Source organism: Diorhabda carinulata, chromosome 4 (genome assembly GCF_026250575.1).
Source record: "Diorhabda carinulata isolate Delta chromosome 4, icDioCari1.1, whole genome shotgun sequence".
Lineage (NCBI taxonomy): Eukaryota > Metazoa > Arthropoda > Insecta > Coleoptera > Chrysomelidae > Diorhabda > Diorhabda carinulata.
Window position 1 is genome coordinate 33,438,534 of NC_079463.1, and position 23,570 is coordinate 33,462,103.

At 29.4% G+C, this 23,570-nt stretch overlaps 3 protein-coding genes across 3 annotated transcripts; 1 reads left to right on the forward strand and 2 right to left on the reverse strand.

The window, feature by feature from the left end:
• Positions 1-1,578: 1,578 nt before the first annotated feature.
• On the reverse strand, positions 1,579-17,389 carry LOC130892780 (NADPH--cytochrome P450 reductase). Its single transcript, XM_057798389.1, has 10 exons — positions 16,637-17,389; positions 14,011-14,192; positions 13,757-13,949; positions 13,547-13,696; positions 10,081-10,205; positions 9,793-9,978; positions 9,414-9,737; positions 5,693-6,184; positions 2,169-2,417; positions 1,579-2,066 (listed from the first exon to the last, which is right to left on the reverse strand). Exons 1-10 carry the CDS (start codon positions 16,676-16,678, stop codon positions 1,922-1,924), a joined length of 2,088 nt encoding a protein of 695 aa, XP_057654372.1. The 5' UTR covers positions 16,679-17,389; the 3' UTR covers positions 1,579-1,921.
• Positions 17,390-18,555: 1,166 nt separating this feature from the next.
• Positions 18,556-20,167, reverse strand: LOC130893053 (ras-related protein Rab-34-like). The gene is made up of 6 exons (XM_057798820.1): positions 19,962-20,167; positions 19,655-19,756; positions 19,500-19,564; positions 18,964-19,097; positions 18,711-18,912; positions 18,556-18,651 (listed from the first exon to the last, which is right to left on the reverse strand). The coding sequence occupies exons 1-6, from the start codon at positions 20,165-20,167 to the stop codon at positions 18,593-18,595; spliced, it is 768 nt and encodes a 255-aa protein (XP_057654803.1). The 3' UTR covers positions 18,556-18,592.
• A 225-nt stretch (positions 20,168-20,392) lies between these two features.
• LOC130892862 (60S ribosomal protein L23a) lies at positions 20,393-22,773 on the forward strand. The gene is made up of 3 exons (XM_057798539.1): positions 20,393-20,516; positions 20,821-21,302; positions 22,316-22,773. Exons 1-3 carry the CDS (start codon positions 20,480-20,482, stop codon positions 22,703-22,705), a joined length of 909 nt encoding a protein of 302 aa, XP_057654522.1. The 5' UTR covers positions 20,393-20,479; the 3' UTR covers positions 22,706-22,773.
• The last annotated feature ends 797 nt before the right edge of the window (positions 22,774-23,570 follow it).

Sequence of the window (23,570 nt, forward strand, 5' to 3'; positions counted from 1 at the left end):
TAATGTATTATATTATCAACAGGAAAGATATTCATTGAATCTTCTTTTTATATTCTAAGCCTGGCAACATTGATCAAATTGACGCGAATTATCTGATTTGGGTAAAGATTTTTTTAACAAATATTTTATTTGAAAACCAATTTAAAGCAGTACGTACAATTAAAATTCGATTATAATGATTTAATAGTGATAATAAATTACAATAATTATCGTCATCATAACCATATTTCACTACTATTTAAGGTAAATAGAGAACTTCACGATGCAGATTCTTCTTTTTTTAGAAGTCTTATTTCGTTACAGATATAATTCGTTATATTTTTTTTGTTCTGTAATATTCAGGGTTGTAATTATAATTTGTGGATGGTATTTTGGAAAAAATATTCAAGAAAATTCATATAAATTAGTGAAAATTTTATTATAGAGTGATATAATGTAATCGACGAAGTTGACAAAAAATCCGTTATGTTTGGAGGCGCTGGTTGTATCGTTGCTGTCAATGATAAATTAATCCATTTAGTGGTACTAGATTTTTACGAAACTAAGTATTACAAAATTCAATGGAAAAGGTAAGAAACATAGCCAATAATTTGTGAATTATTATATTAATTTCACAATATAGATCTACTTACTGGTGAAAAAAAAACCTTCAGTTTTAATTATTTTACACGTTTTCACTTCACACGATATCGTTCTCACTGAAACAACGCATATAATATTCACTAACTTAACACTTTTAAACTAAAACTGTTTATTTAGTGACTGAAAATGCGAAAACAAAAGCACGTGTATCAGGTGTAACAACAAACAGCGTTGACATTTGACGCAAAATCACCATTCCAGTGTAAAATGATAAACTTCACATATTAGTATTATTTATTTTAGCACTACTTGATGATAACAATCCTTGTTTTTAACATATTTTTGTGAAAATTTGATTAGACACATCATAATTTCATGACAGACACTTGACAAAGCACGCATAAATCAAAATGGAACCTCGTCGAAATTTAAATGCGCACTAGTCCAACAGGGATGCCAGATGTTCAGAAGCTAAAATCGTTAGATCCGTTGTAAGAAAAATCTAAAATTCGAAATAAAGATCTTGGACAGGAACTGATGGTACTATTTCTATAATTGAATCGAGGAACGGCTTGATCTGCATTATTGGTTCTCTGTCAAACAATTTAACTCAATATTTTGAGATTGAAAGTGAAATAGTGATATCTCATAACAAATCGTGAGACATGGCATCCCTGTCGTCTAAGCTTATTGTTCCCTCCCTATTTCCGGTTGTCAAAGAACAGGGTCGGATTATAAATTTATAATAGGTGTTATGGGATGAAATAATTAGTTTTTATTATATATTTTGAAGAAAAAGCGAACTTTAGTATAAATAAAAATAGTTTTCCATGTAAAAATCACTTGCAACACTGTAATTCATGTAAATTTGTAGGCTATTGGCGTGTCTCGATATTAGTACGCGCGTTTTTTATCCCCTCCATATCACCGGTTGTTGTCAGTACTAAGAACAGGGTTGGATTAGGAATTTATAACGGGTGGTATTAAATAAAACAATTTTTAAAAATAATCTATTTTTATTAAATATTTATAAGGAAAAGCGAGCAAAATGTTTTTAATGTTAAAAATTTCTCATATTACAAAGATTTACGTAGAAATGTATGAAAAAAAATATTTTTTTATTATTTAGAATTTGGTATAAATCTGTCAAAAATAATAACGGAAACGTGATTTAAAAGGCACTGGAATTATCTATTAAATTAAATGCATCGTTTTTAAAAATCTATATAACATACAGTCACCAATGTATTAATTGATGTAAATAACAGCCGGAATATTAAAAATGATAAAGTCACCTTAACAAAAAAAAATAATTGAAAAACTAATTTGGAGGATTTCATTAACTCCACACATCGGCCGATAAACGTTTCTGCGTTTCCATCTTCTTCAGGTAAGCCGATGCCTGTTCTTCAGTCATGGATCCTTTGTCCTGAAGAATTTTCGTAAGAATAGCGCGAACGTCGGTCGCCATCGATTTGGCATCACTGGAAAAAAATTCATAAAGCTAGCGCGCGATCTATTTCGAGCGACGTTGCCGGACTTCGAAATTATAAGGGGATCGAGGGAATTTTTAGTTAATTACTCACCCGCAAATGTAAACGTGTCCGTTATTGTCGCCGATTATTTTCCAGACTTCGTCGGCTTGTTTTTCTAATAGATGCGTCACGTAAATCTTCTGGGGTTGGTCTCTGGAGAAGGCGAGATGCAAAGTTACTAAACCTTTCTTTTCGTAGTCCAATAATTCTTCTTCGTAAATGAAATCTTCGCTCTTCTTTCTGCAGCCGAAGTACAGTACAGTTTCGCCTACGGGTTTCCCCTCTTCCTTACAGTGATTTCTATGGAGGAAAATTGGAAATTCTTCATTGGATTTATTTAAAAAGTAGAAAGTGTCGTCCAAAGACCGAGGGAAAAGTGTTTCGTAGAAAAATTTGAAGGTTATATCCAAAAATGAAGAAAATTCGAAGTGTTTCATAAAAATTATCGAAGCAAACCCAAAAACGTTTAAATTAACAGGTGTTTCATAAGACTTGATGATGAAAACTGATGATAAAATCCAAATGCGTAGAAATTTCGAGGTGTTTCAATGGACTTGTTAGAAAAAATTGAAAGTTTCAGATGTTTTATAGGACTTATTTGGTGTAAATTGACGGTAAAGTCCAAAAAATAGAAAATTCGAAGTATTTTATAGGACTTATCGAAGAAAATTGAAAGTTTTAGATGTTTTATTAGGACTTATTGATGAAAACTGCGGGTAAAATCCAAATACGTAGATAATTCGAAGTGTTTCGTAAGACTTATTGAAGGAAATTCGAAGTTTCAGATGTTTTATAGGACTTATTTGATGTAAAATGACAGTAAAGTCCAAAAAATAGAAAATTCGAAGTATTTTATAGGACTTATCGAAGAAAATTGAAAGTTTTAGATGTTTTATTAGGACTTATTGATGAAAACTGCGGGTAAAATCCAAATACGTAGATAATTCGAAGTGTTTCATAAGACTTATTGAAGGAAATTCGAAGTTTCAGATGTTTTATAGGACTTATTTGATGTAAATTGACGGTAAAGTCCAAAAAATAGAAAATTCGAAGTATTTTATAGGACTTATCGAAGAAAATTGAAAGTTTTAGATGTTTTATTAGGACTTATTGATGAAAACTGCGGGTAAAATCCAAATACGTAGATAATTCGAAGTGTTTCATAAGACTTATTAAAGGAAATTCGAAGTTTCAGATGTTTTATAGGACTTATTTGATGTAAATTGACGGTAAAGTCCAAAAAATAGAAAATTCGAAGTATTTTATAGGACTTATCGAAGAAAATTGAAAGTTTTAGATGTTTTATTAGGACTTATTGATGAAAACTGCGGGTAAAATCCAAATACGTAGATAATTCGAAGTGTTTCGTAAGACTTATTGAAGGAAATTCGAAGTTTCAGATGTTTTATAGGACTTATTTGATGTAAAATGACAGTAAAGTCCAAAAAATAGAAAATTCGAAGTATTTTATAGGACTTATCGAAGAAAATTGAAAGTTTTAGATGTTTTATTAGGACTTATTGATGAAAACTGCGGGTAAAATCCAAATACGTAGATAATTCGAAGTGTTTCGTAAGACTTATTGAAGGAAATTCGAAGTTTCAGATGTTTTATAGGACTTATTTGATGTAAAATGACAGTAAAGTCCAAAAAATAGAAAATTCGAAGTATTTTATAGGACTTATCGAAGAAAATTGAAAGTTTTAGATGTTTTATTAGGACTTATTGATGAAAACTGCGGGTAAAATCCAAATACGTAGATAATTCGAAGTGTTTCATAAGACTTATTGAAGGAAATTCGAAGTTTCAGATGTTTTATAGGACTTATTTGATGTAAATTGACGGTAAAGTCCAAAAAATAGAAAATTCGAAGTATTTTATAGGACTTATCGAAGAAAATTGAAAGTTTTAGATGTTTTATTAGGACTTATTGATGAAAACTGCGGGTAAAATCCAAATACGTAGATAATTCGAAGTGTTTCATAAGACTTATTAAAGGAAATTCGAAGTTTCAGATGTTTTATAGGACTTATTTGATGTAAATTGACGGTAAAGTCCAAAAAATAGAAAATTCGAAGTATTTTATAGGACTTATTGAAGAAAATTGAAAGTTCTAGATGTTTTATTAGGACTTATTGATGAAAACTGCGGGTAAAATCCAAATACGTAGATAATTCGAAGTGTTTCATAAGACTTATTGAAGGAAATTCGAAGTTTCAGATGTTTTATAGGACTTATTTGATGTAAATTGACGGTAAAGTCCAAAAAATAGAAAATTCGAAGTATTTTATAGGACTTATCGAAGAAAATTGAAAGTTTTAGATGTTTTATTAGGACTTATTGATGAAAACTGCGGGTAAAATCCAAATACGTAGATAATTCGAAGTGTTTCATAAGACTTATTGAAGGAAATTCGAAGTTTCAGATGTTTTATAGGACTTATTTGATGTAAATTGACGGTAAAGTCCAAAAAATAGAAAATTCGAAGTATTTTATAGGACTTATCGAAGAAAATTGAAAGTTTTAGATGTTTTATTAGGACTTATTGATGAAAACTGCGGGTAAAATCCAAATACGTAGATAATTCGAAGTGTTTCATAAGACTTATTGAAGGAAATTCGAAGTTTCAGATGTTTTATAGGACTTATTTGATGTAAATTGACGGTAAAGTCCAAAAAATAGAAAATTCGAAGTATTTTATAGGACTTATCGAAGAAAATTGAAAGTTTTAGATGTTTTATTAGGACTTATTGATGAAAACTGCGGGTAAAATCCAAATACGTAGATAATTCGAAGTGTTTCATAAGACTTATTGAAGGAAATTCGAAGTTTCAGATGTTTTATAGGACTTATTTGATGTAAAATGACAGTAAAGTCCAAAAAATAGAAAATTCGAAGTATTTTATAGGACTTATCGAAGAAAATTGAAAGTTTTAGATGTTTTATTAGGACTTATTGATGAAAACTGCGGGTAAAATCCAAATACGTAGATAATTCGAAGTGTTTCATAAGACTTATTGAAGGAAATTCGAAGTTTCAGATGTTTTATAGGACTTATTGATGAAAACCGAGGGTAAAATCCAAAAATTCAGAAAATTTAAGGTGTTTTGTACGTAGAAGGTGTTTCATTGGATAAATTAATTGTAAAATTCGAAAATTTGGAAAAATCGAGGAGTTTCATTGGACTTATTTAATTAAATTGGTGACCAAGTCCAAAAATTTTACAAATACGATGAATTTAATAGGACTTATTGAGGAAATTTCATATAAAATTCGAAAATTTGTGTTTCATAGGACTTATCAAGTTAAATCGATGACGAAGTCCGAAAATTTTGAAACTACAACGCGTTTCATAGGACTTATTGAGGAAATTCAAAGCAAAAATTTAAAAATCGGGAAATTCAAAGTGTTTCATAGGACTTATCGAAAAAAATTGAAGGTTAGGTCAAACTTCGAGGGACTTATAAGAGAAAATCCATATGAAACACAATCAAGGTGTTGAATTTAACATGAAAAAATAGTTTTATACAGGGTGGATTAAATAAGTAAATGGACATAATTCAATCAATGTTTACCGTTCTTGTATAAATCCTCTGAACGGTGCAAATCCAGTACCGGGTCCGATCATAATGATGGGAATCTGAGATTTGGTCGGCAATCTGAACTGCGATTTCCGGATGAATATAGGAACGGTAGGAAGTTCCTTTTCCGGATCGGGAATCTTCATTTTCAACCAGGTGGTGGCTACGCCTTTGTTGTGGCGACCGGTGGGGGTGTCGTATTCGACGACGACGGCCGTTATATGGACCGTATTCGGATAAAGTTTCGGAGACGAGGATATCGAATAATATCTCGGTTGGAGTCTCGGTAATAATTCGCATAAATGATCCAGAGCTGGATGACAGGAAGGCATGTCTTCCAAAATATGTATGATGTTTCTGTTGTCTTCGATTATCCATTGTTGGTATAGAGCTTTGCCCTCCGGGGTGGTGGTCGACATTAATTTCAATTTTTCTTTTTCGGCGGGATCGCTACAATATTCCGCCAATTCTTTCAAGATGTGAGTTCTACGGAAATCGATTTTTTTATTAATTTTTCAATCGATTCAGTTTACCAAACAAAATTATTGAAATAAAACTTTAATATGAAATTTATCTCGGAAATAAAATTAAACGTGGCAACGTGTAAATCGGTTCAACAATCATGGCGGAAGGTATAACGTAAACGAGTTTTACATCGTTGCCAAATGTCATAGTGGATATTTCCTTGAAAAAGTTTCAACTATAAGTATACGTGGAAAACATTTTTTTTTTAATTATCATATCAAAATAATTTTCATTTAAAAACTTGCACAATTTTTTTATTGTATTGATGTTTCAAAAAACAAGATAATTTTCGTATAATTCAAATTTTTTTCAAATTATTTCCGAAGTAAAATCAAACTTGGCAACATGTGAATTTTATTTACTGCATCAATCATGGCGGAATATATAACATAAAGAGTTTAGTTACATAGTTGCCAAACTTCATCGAAAACATTTCCTTGAAAAAGTTTCAACTATAAGTACACGTGGAAAACATTTTTTTTTAATTATTATATCAAAATAATTTTCATTTAAAAACTTGCACAATTTTTTTATTGTATTGATGTTTCAAAAAACAAGATAATTTTCGTATAATTCAAATTTTTTTCAAATTATTTCCGAAGTAAAATCAAACTTGGCAACATGTGAATTTTATTTACTGCATCAATCATGGCGGAATATATAACATAAAGAGTTTAGTTACATAGTTGCCAAACTTCATCGAAAACATTTCCTTGAAAAAGTTTCAACTATAAGTACACGTGGAAAACATTTTTTTTTTAATTATTATATCAAAATAATTTTCATTTAAAAACTTGCACAATTTTTTTATTGTATTGATGTTTCAAAAAACAAGATAATTTTCGTATAATTCAAATTTTTTTCAAATTATTTCCGAAGTAAAATCAAACTTGGCAACATGTGAATTTTATTTACTGCATCAATCATGGCGGAATATATAACATAAAGAGTTTAGTTACATAGTTGCCAAACTTCATCGCAAACATTTCCTTGAAAAAGTATTAAATATAAAATATTAAGATTGATGTATAAAATTTGTTTCATATGAAAAGAAAAACACTTTTTTATAATATTTCTATCGAAATAATTTCGTTTTCAATAACTGAACTATTTTTTTTAAAGCTTTAATGTATTGATTCACGATCCCTAAAAGATTGAATTTCTTTCGATACTTCGATACAAAAAATCAAAATATCCCAGCAATTAATTAATTTTACCTGCGATGCCTGAAATTTTCTTATATTTCAAACATTTTTCAAAGAATACTATTTTTTTAAAATTATTTCCGAAGTAGAATCAGACTTGGCAACATGTGAATTTTATTTAGTACATCAATCATGGCGGAATATATAACATAAAGAGTTTAGTTACATCGTTGCCAAACTTCATCGCAAACATTTCCTTGAAAAAGTATTAAATATAAAATATTACGATTGATGTATAAAATTTGTTTCATATGAAAAGAAAAACACTTTTTTATAATATTTCTATCGAAATAATTTCGTTTTTAATAACTGAACTATTTTTTTTAAAGCTTTAATGTATTGATTCACGATCCCTAAAAGATTGAATTTCTTTCGATACGTCGATACAAAAAATCAAAATATCCATGCAATTAATTGATTTCACCTGCAATGCCTCAAATTTTCTTATATTTCAAACATTTTTCAAAGAACACTATTTTTTAAAAATTATTTCCGAAGTAGAATCAGACTTGGCAACATATGAATTTTATTTAGTACATCAATCATGGCGGAATATATAACATAAAGAGTTTAGTTACATCGTTGCCAAACTTCATCGCAAACATTTCCTTGAAAAAGTATTAAATATAAAATATTACGATTGATGTATAAAATTTGTTTCATATGAAAAGAAAAACACTTTTTTATAATATTTCTATCGAAATAATTTCGTTTTTAATAACTGAACTATTTTTTTTAAAGCTTTAATGTATTGATTCACGATCCCTAAAAGATTGAATTTCTTTCGATACGTCGATACAAAAAATCAAAATATCCATGCAATTAATTGATTTCACCTGCAATGCCTGAAATTTTCTTATATTTCAAACATTTTTCAAAGAATACTATTTTTTTAAAATTATTTCCGAAGTAGAATCAAAACTTGGCAACATGTAAATTCTATTTGGTTTATCAATCATGGCGGTAGTTAGAAAGAGTTGCATAGTTGCCAAGCGTCATAATAAATATTTCGTTAAAAAAATGTTAAATATGAATAATTAAGATCAATTTACTAAATTTTTTTTTTTCATAATTTGAATAAATACAATTAATTTTTGATATATTACTATTGAAAATATTATTCTAATTAATAAATATGTTGTTAAGTAGACTGCAGTTTTATATGAACGAGCTAATGGATATGATTAAAACAGTGTTGCCAAACTGATTTTGTTAAATTTCCTATAATAGAATGAGAATCTTTTAAACCTCTAAGAAAGTTTTTAAATGACCATTACAACAAAATAAAAATTCTCCAAATAATTAATTTACTTCTAATACATTAATATAACCATAATTTTTGTACATTTGAAATTTTTTTTAGTATTTATTTTCTAAGTAAGAAAATCTTTCAAACCTCTAAATACAGTTTTAAATGGCCGTTACAACGAAATAAAAATTCTCAAAACAATTTATTTCACAAATTTTCGTATTTCAAAATGTTATTATCAATTTCAAATGATTTCCGAAGTAGAAGCAAACTTGGCAACATGTAAATTTGATTCGCTATTTACAACAATCTTAACTTGTATCCGGTTGGAACAGTATTGTCAAACTTTTTTAATAGAAATGAATCTTGTAAATGACGATTCATATTTGGTTTTACGCAATTATTTATTCAATGTTAATAAAAATAGAATATTTATACAAATGTATTATGTAATTAGGTGTAAAATTTTTATTTAAAAAAATTATTAATATTGAAGGAAAATTTTACATTCTGGCAACACCGATGACGCATTGAATGAAATAGATTTACACTAAGACTGAACTAGAGAATTTCATTGACAGGTAATGTAAACAAACAACAGGTCCGGATCTACTCGAACTGTTAAAACATAATTTATTTTTCATGTAAATAAAAAGTTTTTATATAATTTCGAAATAATTTAGATGAAAAAAATTCTTTTTAAACAAAAATGGATTAAGTATGATGTAACTCTTACCTGGGATTCTGAGTGATATCCACGTAATGCAACAAGGCAGTTCTGTAGGAACAAGGACAAGGGAAAGGATGTTTCTTGCTGGATTCCTCGTCGGTATTAATCAAAGAAAATATAGTATTGAGATCTTTAGCGCAATATTTCCCCAATTTTTCAACCAATTCGATATCGTTGATGGGGTAAACCGCTAAATGATCCCCGGCGTCGTAACGCATTTTAGACCCCTCGATATCGAACTCGATATGCATACAGGACCGGTCTCCGCTTTTATGCAGCTCCCTGTTAACCTTAATTTTAGAAAGAAACGGATTTTTAGCGTCGTACGGCCTGAAATAAACAAAAATATAATAAAATAAAATATTTATATATAAAAATATCTCACGGTCTTTGGTTTTTGAGAGACTGTAGTCTGGCCATTTCTCCCGTGAAGACCCTGTCTGGGGCCTCGTCGAATTCCTCGAGTCTATATTGACGCATGTTGATATCCTCTCCCGTAGATTCGATACCGAAATGTTCACAAACGGCCGGCCAAAATTTATCTTTCCAAGTAATAAAATCATCTTCGATGCTGCAATAATAATTTTTTTCTGATACCTCGTATAAAAAACACGTTTTTATGTATTATTATTAATCATTTTTTTAATACGAGGGAATTCGAGAAATTACTTACTTCGCGTCATCGTCTCCAAGTCCAAGGTCGTACAGTCTGGTGGCTCCTAGTTCTTCCAGACGTTTATCGACGTATATTGCCACCTTATTATAATGTTCGTACGTTTTATTTCCCAATCCAAATACCTGGAAAGGTTTTTATTCATGGAAAACGTTCATTGATACATTTGTAAACACTTTTCAAAAATTATTAGCTGCTATTTTGTTAAACAACACATCGGAATCGCGTAAAACGAACAATGCTACTCGTTAAAATCATCACAATAGTTTCGATGTTTTAGGAAGAAGAGACGGGGGGAGAATTGTTTTGAGAACAGGTGGATACAGATTTGCTGATTGGCTGCAATTTCTTCCTTCTTTCTCATTCACTTGTTCTCTCTTTGTTTGGTAACTTCGGCCATATTATTTTTTTGCAGTCTACGATTTTTTTTTGGACTAGCAAAGAAGCTGTGGTTTTACAGGGGGAAATCGATATTTTAAAAGTTTGATTTAAAAAAAAAAAACGTTTTCTCGAATTGGGGTTCGAAATTTATTATCGAAAAAGATTTTTAAATAAAAAGAAGATTCCTACTTTTGTTATTTACGAAGTGGATGTATTTAAACATGAAAAAACTATGGATTTACAGGGGGAAATCGATATTTTGAAAGTTTGAGTTAAAAAAAAAAGTTTTCTCGAATTGGGGTTCGAAATTTATTATCGAAAAAGATTTTTAAGTAAACAGAAGATTCCTGCTTTTGTTATTTACGAAGTGGATGTATTTAAACATGAAAAAACTATGGATTTACAGGGGGAAATCGATATTTTAAAAGTTTGAGTTAAAAAAAAAAACGTTTTCTCGAATTTAGGCTCGAAATTTATTATCGAAAAAGATTTTTAAGTAAACAGAAGATTCCTGCTTTTGTTATTTACGAAGTGGATGTTTCTAAATAGCAAAAGCTGTGGATTTACAGGGGGAAATCGATATTTTAAAAGTTTGAGTTAAAAAAAAAAACGTTTTCTCGAATTTAGGCTCGAAATTTATTATCGAAAAAGATTTTTAAGTAAACAGAAGATTCCTGCTTTTGTTATTTACGAAGTGGATGTTTCTAAATAGCAAAAGCTGTGGATTTACAGGGGGAAATCGATATTTTAAAAGTTTGATTTAAAAAAAAAAAACGTTTTCTCGAATTGGGGTTCGAAATTTATTATCGAAAAAGATTTTTAAATAAAAAGAAGATTCCTACTTTTGTTATTTACGAAGTGGATGTATTTAAACATGAAAAAACTATGGATTTACAGGGGGAAATCGATATTTTGAAAGTTTGAGTTAAAAAAAAAAGTTTTCTCGAGTTTAGGTTCGAAATTTATTATCGAAAAAGATTTTTAAATAAAAAGAAGATTCCTACTTTTGTTATTTACGAAGTGGATGTATTTAAACATGAAAAAACTATGGATTTACAGGGGGAAATCGATATTTTAAAAGTTTGTGTTAAAAAAAAATGTTTTCTCGAGTTTAGGTTCGAAATTTATTATCGAAAAAAATTTTTAAGTAAAAAGAAGATTCCTGCTTTTGTTATTTACGAAGTGGATGTATTTAAACATGAAAAAACTATGGATTTACAGGGGGAAATCGATATTTTAAAAGTTTGTGTTAAAAAAAAAATGTTTTCTCGAGTTTAGGTTCGAAATTTATTATCGAAAAAGATTTTTAAGTAAAAAGAAGATTCCTGCTTTTGTTATTTACGAAGTGGATGTATTTAAACATGAAAAAACTATGGATTTACAGGGGGAAATCGATATTTTAAAAGTTTGTGTTAAAAAAAAAATGTTTTCTCGAGTTTAGGCTCGAAATTTATTATCGAAAAAGATTTTTAAGTAAACAGAAGATTCCTGCTTTTGTTATTTACGAAGTGGATGTATTTAAACATGAAAAAACTATGGATTTACAGGGGGAAATCGATATTTTGAAATTTTGTGTTAAAAAAAAAATGTTTTCTCGAGTTTAGGTTCGAAATTTATTATCGAAAAAGATTTTTAAGTAAACAGAAGATTCCTGCTTTTGTTATTTACGAAGTGGATGTATTTAAACATGAAAAAACTATGGATTTACAGGGGGAAATCGATATTTTGAAAGTTTGTGTTAAAAAAAAAATGTTTTCTCGAGTTTAGGTTCGAAATTTATTATCGAAAAAGATTTTTAAGTAAAAAGAAGATTCCTGCTTTTGTTATTTACGAAGTGGATGTATTTAAACATGAAAAAACTATGGATTTACAGGGGGAAATCGATATTTTGAAAGTTTGTGTTAAAAAAAAATGTTTTCTCGAGTTTAGGTTCGAAATTTATTATCGAAAAAGATTTTTAAGTAAAAAGAAGATTCCTGCTTTTGTTATTTACGAAGTGGATGTATTTAAACATGAAAAAACTATGGATTTACAGGGGGAAATCGATATTTTAAAAGTTTGTGTTAAAAAAAAAATGTTTTCTCGAGTTTAGGTTCGAAATTTATTATCGAAAAAGATTTTTAAGTAAAAAGAAGATTCCTGCTTTTGTTATTTACGAAGTGGATGTATTTAAACATGAAAAAACTATGGATTTACAGGGGGAAATCGATATTTTAAAAGTTTGTGTTAAAAAAAAAATGTTTTCTCGAGTTTAGGTTCGAAATTTATTATCGAAAAAGATTTTTAAGTAAAAAGAAGATTCCTGCTTTTGTTATTTACGAAGTGGATGTATTTAAACATGAAAAAACTATGGATTTACAGGGGGAAAACGATATTTTAAAAGTTTGAGTTAAAAAAAAACGTTTTTTCGAATTGGGGTTCGAAATTTTTTATCGAAAAAGATTTTTAAATAAAAATAAGATTCCTGCTTTTGTTCTTTACAAAGTGGATGTTTTTAAACATCAAAAAGTTCCGGATTTACAGGGGGAAATCGATATTTTAACTGGATTCTTCGAAAAAACGTTTTCTCCAACGGATGCTCAAAATTTTACAACTTTTTTCGAAGGAAACAAAAAAATGCAAGTATCAAAAAGTTACAAAAATCGAAATTTGTAAAAGTAACTCGTTTTTACAATGATTTAAAACAGAATAAAGCGAAATTCAATATCACACTTACGAAACAGTTTACAATCGAGATTTTTCTCAAACAAAAAGCAAATTTCCGATTCACATGACCGCCACCCTCCACCTGTTGCCCTTACAACCCCTCCAATCTCCAAATTCTAACGCGGCAACTTTATAACAAAAAACACCCTTCACCAACTTATTTCACGTACTCGAACCCTCCACCCTCTTCACTCATAACCTTCTCCAAGTTTTTCAACAGTCCAAGTTCAACGTTAAACGTTTTTCTCGCACCAAAACCAACGATTTTTCGGTATCAGTCATTTTTTCGGCATTTTCATCACAGTTAGATACACTAGCACGCAAAACTATACACCAACGACCGAAATTTACTTGTAAATTCTCAACCATTTATACTTACGGCGTAGTTTAGACCGGTGAGATCGGCGTCGCCGTTTTGCAGCCATTCGTAAAACTCCATGGCGTTATCCGTGGGATCGCCCTCGCCGTACGTCGCCAAACAGAACACAGCGAGAGAATTCGGTATGTTTTTGAGGTTAACCAACTCTTCCTGCAAGTAAAAACGAATTGTCTAATTGTCCGGGCCGAGCCGAATCATAACGAAACTAACCATATCGCACTCCTCCGGGTCGGCGACCATGCCTTTCATCCGGTACCTGACGCCTTCCTTGGCTAGACGTCCGGCGAACTCTTCCCCGGTGCCGGTTTGGCTGCCGTAGAAAACGACCAAACTTCTACCGGAAGACTGCAATTTTTTGATAAAAGAATTTTCTGTCGACGATTGTAAACTCATAGAAGTCGGTCTGTAAAAATTTCACCGTATATTTTCGTCGCCGAGTATATATATTTTAATATATCACTCACTGTATAGAATATGAACGTCCGTTCGACATCGTTTTCGTCTTTTTGTGCTTGTTAAGAAGATACCAGGTGATGCCGCCGATTATTAAAGTTAAAAGGACGATGTCGAACGTGCCGAAAAGATTTTCCGACACCTCCGGTATCTGTTCGGCACCTAGATCGGCATCTACGTCGTTCATTCTGATCTGAAATCATCATTTTAATACACAAACTCTTTTATTTCTAAAAAATCACTTCAATATCAAACGACCCTCGTATTTCTTTTAGATTCATCCATATACATATATACCAGACTCGTTATTTAATACCCAGCCCTCGTATATAACTAACTTAATGACAAACCCTCGTATATAACTAACTAACTTAATGACAAACCCTCGTATATAACTAACTTGATGACAAACCCTCGTATTTTTAAATCAGTAAATTATTTTGAATACAAATAATGTCTTATCTTATTTTTCTTTTTTTTTAGTAAATCTGGCAACAATGGAGTTCCCAGAACATCTAAATAACATTGTATTGCATTAAAGTAAAACCTAAACCTTGAAATTACAACAACGATATTTTTTTTGTACAAGTAGAAGTTTTAATAACAAGAGACTTAACAAATATGAGTATAATTTGTAATTACGTCGTTCATTTTGATCTGAAATCATCATTTTAATACACAAACTCTTTTATTTGAAATTGGAAAAATTATAATTTGGAATTTTCCTTTTAAAACGTGTTTATTTTCTAAAAAATCACTTCAATATCAAACGACCCTCGTATTTATTTTAGATTCATCCATATACATATATACCAGACTCGTTATTTAATACCCAGCCCTCGTATATAACTAACTTAATGACAAACCCTCGTATTTTTAAATCAGTAAATTATTTTGAATACAAATAATATCTTATCTTATTTTTCTTTTTTTTTAGTAAATCTGGCAACAATGGAGTTCCCAGAACATCTAAATAACATTGTATTGCATTAAAGTAAAACCTAACCTTGAAATTGCAACAACGATATTTTTTTTGTACAAGTAGAAGTTTTAATAATAAGAGACTTAACAAATATGAGTATAATTTGTAATTACGTCGTTCATTTTGATCTGAAATCATCATTTTAATACACAAACTCTTTTATTTGAAATTGGAAAAATTATAATTTGGAATTTTCCTTTTAAAACGTGTTTATTTTCTAAAAAATCACTTCAATATCAAACGACCCTCGTATTTATTTTAGATTCATCCATATACATATATACCAGACTCGTTATTTAATACCCAGCCCTCGTATATAACTAACTTAATGACAAACCCTCGTATTTTTAAATCAGTAAATTATTTTGAATACAAATAATATCTGCCTTATTTTTCTTTTTTTTTAGTAAATCTGGCAACAATGGAGTTCCCAGAACATCTAAATACCTTGAAATTACAACAACGATATTTTTTTTGTACAAGAAGAAGTTTTAATAATTAATAATCGACTTGGCAACTATGAGTATAATTTGTAATTACAAAAAAAATCTTAATTATCAAAAAATACTGTTATATTACCGTTACGTGTATTATACAGACACTAAACTGATTTAAATTATTTGAAGGTTTTAAATACGAAAAATAACAGACGTAGTCGTTAATCAAACCTAACCTTCAAAAACGTTATTTAAATTCATAAGAAGAGGGACGGAGTATATTTTAATACTATTAACTTATGTTATAGTCTAGTCGAGACATTTTTGAATAAAAACAATTTTAATAATAAAATAATTGAAGTATTAACGTGTATAATGTGTTGTATACTTGAAAGGTTTCTTAAGAATTTGAAATATATTAGTGCCCTCTTACGGTTTCCAATTAATATGACACATAGATGATGTATGAATATATTTATTTTAAATATTCAAGAGTAGTTATAATTTAGAATAGAAATTATTTTTGACCTATTTGAACTTCACAGTACGTACTTTCATTATAATTTGTAATTTGATTCTGTTATTGTGAAAAAACATTCGAAATATGCCGCGTCACTTTTTTATACCTACGTGCCAATTTGCAGACAGTCGGAAGCGGCGTTGCCAAGTGCTTTTGACGAAATTATGACGCAGTGTCATTATTATTTATTGAAAATTATGTTAACATATCAATTTGGGGAAAAAGTACATATGGAGGAATAAAAAAACAAAATTTCACTTCGTAAAACATATTTTTCTAAATATTAAATTAAGAGATTGATTAAAACTTACTAAAAGATGGAAGTGTTAATAAATCATGTTTTATAAGAAACGGTAATTTTTTTGGCAACACTGATCAGAAGTAATGAATTCACAAATTAGAGGTTAAGTTACGTCAAAATTTTTATAAAATTTGATATTAATAAAATAAAAGTTGTTTTTGAGATAATGTAATAATAAATTAACTTTTTTTAAATCATGTTTTTTAAATAACAGATTTCTATATATGGAAAATAATTATTTTCAAAAATAACTGTTAAAATAAAGGTTGTAGTTGTAGTACTACGAAATATAAATAAAATATGGGAATAGTTTTAACAACCCTATCTTTATCAGAACATATCGATAAGATAATGTCACAAAATTAATTTACCAACATCGAAATAATGTCAAACTCACCAAAACAACGAAACTAATCCAAATTACCGGAAAACTTTCCATTGTAATTATCACAGTTGAATCAAAATTAGAAAAAAAAAAAAAAAACAAAAAACGGCGTAAATTTTACCAGAAATGTCACTAACACGTGATACCTTCTTATTATTAGACACGAGCGATTGTGAACGTGCCTTAAACTAAAGTGAGCTGTTAATTAGCGCGCTTTATTATAAATATTAGTGACGTAACGTATCGGACAACAGACATAAACAGTGTTGCCGTTACGCAACAAGTTTACAAGATATACTAATTTTTTTTATAAGAATTTATGTAACATATTTATTATAGAAGAAATACTATTAATGAAAAAGTTAAAATAGTTTGTGTGATGTTTCATAATATTTTCTATCGACTATTCGTACATATTTATAATTAGAAGACAATGTAAATGAGTACTTATGACGATGTTAAATCAAATTCGTTTACGTTTATCATTGATTATTTATCATAAACTGTTTAAAATCTACATACAATATTGTATTATTTGCATAGTATCTGACCAAATGAACGTTTTAAAAAAATCGACATATTTCCTGTAAACCAAAAGATCTGACAAAAATGAAAAAATCAAACATACAAGACGAAAATTGATACTATTAAAAATTAAGCAAGGTAAAACCCGCTTTATTTCTCAGAAACTATAAAACCGTGTAGTCGATCTTTATTGAAAACCATAACGAGACAGTAGTCGAGTTCAGTGCCACAGCACAACTTGCAATAGCAAAAAATGTACGTAATGCAGACCTACCTTGACATTCTTATGTTTATTATTTCGTTCTAGTGAAAATATTTCTTAACCGACAACACCGCATCATTCATCGATGTTGAAGAAACGCGACGAAGATAACATAATATGTCTGCTATGTATTGGATAAAGAGAAGTAGTTTGTGTTATCGATCGGAAATTTTAAATCTGAATATAAGAAATACTCTTTATCAATAAGAATTTCGTTATCAGCGTTTGCAATTGAGTTTCTAAGTTATTTTTTTTTTCTTAAGTGGTGGGGGAAAACTAGGATACTCGTATTGGGGTTGAAATTTCCGATTTGTAGTTTAATTCTACTGGACTAATATTCGGTCCGTAAAAATTACTAACCAAAAGCTATTGATGACTGGACTATAGGTTTGAATATATAAATTTTACATTACATTTTTTAACTCAAATTATATGTCGTTGTTATTAATCATGATAGTTTTTATTTGGGATCAAGACAAAAAATAAAGTTTTCTATTTAAAAAAACTGAACTATAACTTTTAAGCATAAATAAGAGAGATTCAAGGTCGTTTAAATTATAATAATACACAGTCAAACAGTAAAATTGGTGACTGATAGACTATGATTAAAAAAATCGTAATTTTACATAACATATCACAATATTCAAACACGTACAATTCTAGTTATAATTCAAAGTCCAACAAAATAGATAAGACGTAATTGTATTTAATAAAAATCAAATCGTCCGAAATAATTTTAATATATAAATAAAATAACTGTATTATATTACAAAACATTTATGAAAGAAAATGTTAACCTCAAAATATTTTATACCTATAACCATCGAAATATGTTTTATATACGAACAAATGACTTACGTTTCTTTGTTGTTTTACACAAAACTTGCACAAACAACTGAAATAGGTAATTCACTTTTTAAATTAAAAAACACGATCACGAATCGTGCTTCATCAAGTTGGTTAAAACCCTTTTCTTCCAACTTTAGATCCACAATTGCCAGTACGTCAGAAATTGTAGATGATATGCTGAATCGCTACAAGGTTGTCAGATTTTGTATTCAAATTACCGAGCGTTCGATGTAATTACAAATTCGATAATAAAATCGGGTATATACGAGGGATATGCGATAATAATAAAAAATGCTAATTCGAAAGTTATATTTATTTAGAAAAAAATAATTCTAATTAAAACATTTGTTTGCACTACATTTTTCGGAGTTTGTTTTCTTGATTTGTAGATCTGTTAATGAAAATTGGTTAGATTATAATATATGTATGTATAAAGAAAAATATACCGACCGATTAAATTGTTTCCTATTTTATTAGTTTGTTTCGAAGCAAATTCCATTTCAATCGACTCTATAAACGTCAAAGCTGCGATTCTTCTGAATAAACTATCAACATTTGTTCCAATTTTTGATGAAATAGACCAGTATTCACCATTCAGTTTAGTTGCCATTTTTATAGCACAAATTTCCATATTTTTATAAGCATAATTTTTCTATAATAATAAATATATATTCTATCTATAAATATCTTTAAATTCACTTACTATCAAATCCTTCTTAGTGCCTACTATGAATAAAAAAGGAAATTTTGAAGGAAACGTTTGTGAGGCTTCTTTAAACCATGTTTGACAATTGTATAAACTTTCAGGATTCGTTAGATCGAATACAATTATAACAGCTGGAAATTATAATTAAATATATATCTTTCGTGATAATTTATGTCTCTTTCGATTGAAAATCAGTTTTTACATGTTTTTTTAAACTGATTTTCTATCAAAACAGACCTAAAATCACAAAAAATAATCACGAAAAACTTTGAAAACAGTTTAATAAGTGAAAATTTGAAGAAAATTGAATATATATCTAATTAAGCGGTGAGGTTAGGCAACACATTATACGTATACGTGTAAAAGTGGTTGCGTGATATCTATATTGAAAAAATGTGCTGAAATATTTCGAATTATTAGTTTAAACTAAACAATTTTCTGGTATATTACGAAAGTAAAGTAAAATAAATATAAAAAATAATGAAATATTTTAATAGAAGGCTGGAGGTAACAAAAACAGTTATAAAACTCACCGTGTGCGCCTCTGTAATACGATTGAGCTATAGATTTAAATCTTTCTTGACCAGCAGTATCCCAACTGAAATAATTTTTTTTTTCAATTAATTATAATTCATTCACAATTCTGAAGAATTCTAGTTTATGATGTATATATTATATTAGAACTCACATCTGTAATGAGAATGGTATGTTCAAAATTTTGAAATTTTCAACTTCGAAGTCAACTCCAATAGTTGCTTTATAATTTGAATCAAACATTTTTCGACAAAATCTGAAAGAAAAATGATTTTAGTAAAAGAATTGTTCGTTTAATATAAAAAATAATATTCATAGACACTACTCTATAGATAATTTTAAATACAAAAGTGTTATACTAGTTGCATAGCGCTTACGTGATTGTACGAAATAAAAAAAGTAGATAATTAATGGTTGAAAAACATTAAAAAATCAATGAAAATAATGAAATTGTTTTATACCTGTTCACGAGACACGTTTTTCCAACAGCTACATCTCCAAGAACTATCACTTTACTAACTTTTGTATAAGTAGAAGTATAATTTTCTAACAATGTTATAAATTTGTCACTAAATCTTTGACAAACATAAGGAGAACAATTTGTTAAGAAAGGACCTGGACAATTATTTATAATACGATCTTCATTATAACAATCAACAATAGACATTTTTAAAACTTTCAAATAAGTTTTGTTTGTATTGTACGAAAACTAAAGTTGTTTATTCAAATTAGGTTGAATAACCAATCATAATCGGTTGTTAACGACAACTCTAGTCATTAATGTTGTTGATATATTGTATATTTAAGCTTTCAACGATAATTATTATAATTTTTGTTTCGATTTTCCTTGTCCTAATTTGATTATTTTCCATACGATTCATAGTCACCGCCAAATTTTGAAGTAAATGTCATTTCCGTCGATCTGTCAATCTGTTTAGGTTACTTAAATTAACTTCCTTTTAGTGAATGTCTCCGTAACATGGCACCTACGAAGCCAAAGTCTGCGGATAAATCCGGTAAGAACACTTTGTTGATTGTGTATTTATAATAATAAGAATAAAATAATAATATATAGATCTAATACTTTATTTTTTAATGTTATATACAGTTTTAAGTGTTTAGTTTTTATCATTAAAGTTCGATATTTTTTGGCCACGCGGTGATATCCACATGTTACTTTTTATTAAATGGAAATATCAGTTTTATCAATTTAATCGTTTGTATTCAATTTTTGATTAATATTTAATACGTTTTAATTATTATTATTTCTATTGATATAGTTATATAGGTTATGTTAACAATTTTAAATTTTGATTTTAGCTGCGAAGAAAGAAGATAAAAAGAAGCCAGCGGCAGCACAAGCGAGTGGTTCTGCTGCTTCGACAAGTTCTAAAACCCCCGCACCAGCTCCAAAAGCCGCGGCAAAAGCGACAGAAAAGAAACCAAAAGCACCAACGACAAAAACACCCGCTGCTGCTCCCAAAACTCCTGCTACTGCATCGAAAACTTCCACTGGGAAAGGTGCAACGGCACCTAGCGCTCCGAAAGCTAAACCTGCAGCTGGTAAAGTTGGAAAGACCGCGGGTAAAGGTGCCGCGAAACCAGCAGCAAAAGCAGGAGCTAAGAAACCAACGGTCGGTAAACCCGCGGTTGCTAAACCCAAAGCTCCAGTTAAAGCTAAGGCCGCAACTTTGCTTAGTAAACCTAAGAAGAATGTTCCTGTTAAGCAACAGAAGGGTTTGGCAAAGAAACCTGCTGCCGGTGCTGCGCAAGTTTCTAAAGCTTTGAAAATACAGAAAAAGGTAAGTTCTATAATTAATTATTAATAAAATAGTGTTTGTGACGATAGTTTTTCTGTAAATTTGTGTTTTTTATGTGATTTCCAACTTTTTTTACTTTATTAAGCATTTGTGAACTTTGTTTTTTTTTTAAAGTCGTACTATTTTTTACCCCTCGTAAGTCATTTCTTCAACGTTTTTTGTAAGTTACTCATTTTTGGCTCCCTATTTGAAATTTTTGAGTAAATTTGATAGTTTTTGTTGCCCTTAAGTCACTATACAAGTGTACTATTAACTTTAATGTTGATTAAAGTGAAATAGTATTTTAAATAATTTCAATTGTGGAATAACCAATTGGATTTTGCTTGTTTATTAATAATTATGTAATTTTAGGCACCAGATATACAGTATTTAATTTTTTTTTCAATTATATTAAGTATGGTTATCGTATGGTGCGAAATAAATGAATCTCTTATTTGCAACCCGCCCTTACGAACTACTAAGGGCGTTACTAGTGGAGATCGACATTTTAATTTAAAAATCGTGATTAAAAACATCAAAAAATATATAAAAAATTACGTATTTAGATAATACTAATAATAGTATGTAACTATGGGGTTTACGATGATGTTAAAACACATTAATTTAGCGTTTTCGAGATCGCAGAATCCATTTATCGAAATCTCAGATGACGGAAATTAGTACTTCCGGTTTTATGTATAAAAATGTCGACTTCCTGTTGGTATTTTTGAATGGGATTTATAAATTAATAAAAAAGGTTTCATTTTGTAATAGACTAAAGACATACACTAAGAAAAAAGTGAAAATTAATTATTTCTTATGTAGTTGAATATTTTAATTATGAAGATATTTCTCCCGGAAGTGCTAATTTTAGATAAAATGGACTCCTAACCATCTAAATCGCTAAATCATGATACAAAACCGAAAATATTTTGAAAATGTCGAGTTATTTTTGATTGTATTCCAAATATTTTATGGTGAAACAGATTTTATTATTAAAATTTAATATTATTTAGGTAATCAAAGGTCCTAATGGCACCCATTCTAGAAAAATCCGTACTTCTGTTCATTTTCGCCGCCCCAAAACTCTGAGACCGCCGAGAACCCCCAAATATCCCAGAAAGAGTGTACCCCATAGATCTCGTATGGACGCTTACAATATCATCAAATACCCTTTGACCACCGAAGCTGCGATGAAGAAAATCGAAGATAACAACACTTTGGTATTTTTAGTTCACACTAGGGCGAACAAACATCATATTAAGGCCGCCGTTAAGAAGTTGTACGACATCAATGTGGCGAAAGTGAACAGTTTAATTAGGCCCGATGGTAAAAAGAAGGCGTACGTTCGATTGGCTAGAGATTACGATGCCCTAGATGTTGCCAACAAGATTGGCATCATATAAATGAGAACTCGACTTGTTTTATTTTTTATTTCGACGAAAGGAGTTGAGAATAAAGTTTTTTAAGGTTTCGGAGTTGTTTTATTTGAAATCCGTGCTTTTATTTTGTTCCCTTATTCCCTTAAATCCCAATTTAACCACTAAAACATGTTTTTGGGAAAATTTTATTATCTCAACCGCCCTCGTAGCTCGATTTCATCCCATTCAAAAAGTTTGCTTTTAAAAAGCCGGTGAATGATCGTAAAAAATCGATTTTTTATTATCAAATCGATATATAAAACATCGATTCACAAAATTTTGACAGTTAAATCGATTTGTTTATGAAAGGTGAGTGATTGTAGAAAATAATAGATTTTTTCTACTAGTAATCGAATCATAAAACGTGGTTTTTTGAAATTTTTACATTTGAATCATGGAGGTATCGATAAAATCGATTTAACTACTTCCTAAATCTTGTTTACAATAAATAGGTCGATAGATCATGGAAAGAAATCGATTTTTTTATCACTAATCGAGATTTAAAGATCGATTCATCAAATTTTGACAGATAAAACCATTTTAGTATTTGTTTATGAAAAGAGGTGAGTGATCGTAGAAAAGAATCGATTTTTCACCATTGAAATGCGGTATGTTTTGTAACCATAGAGAACTTTCAAACCGAAAAGTGATGTTTTTCGAAAGAATTCTATAAAATAACGTTTGTAATAAAATAAAATCAGTACGCCACAAGTCTATGTTGGCTGGTATCTCTCACAAACGAGGCCATCAGCTACCGTTGACAGATATAAAAGGTTAGGCGCCAATTATCTTTTACTGTTGTAACATTCACTTTACTTTCGTATATTAAAGTTTATAATTAATTTTAGGG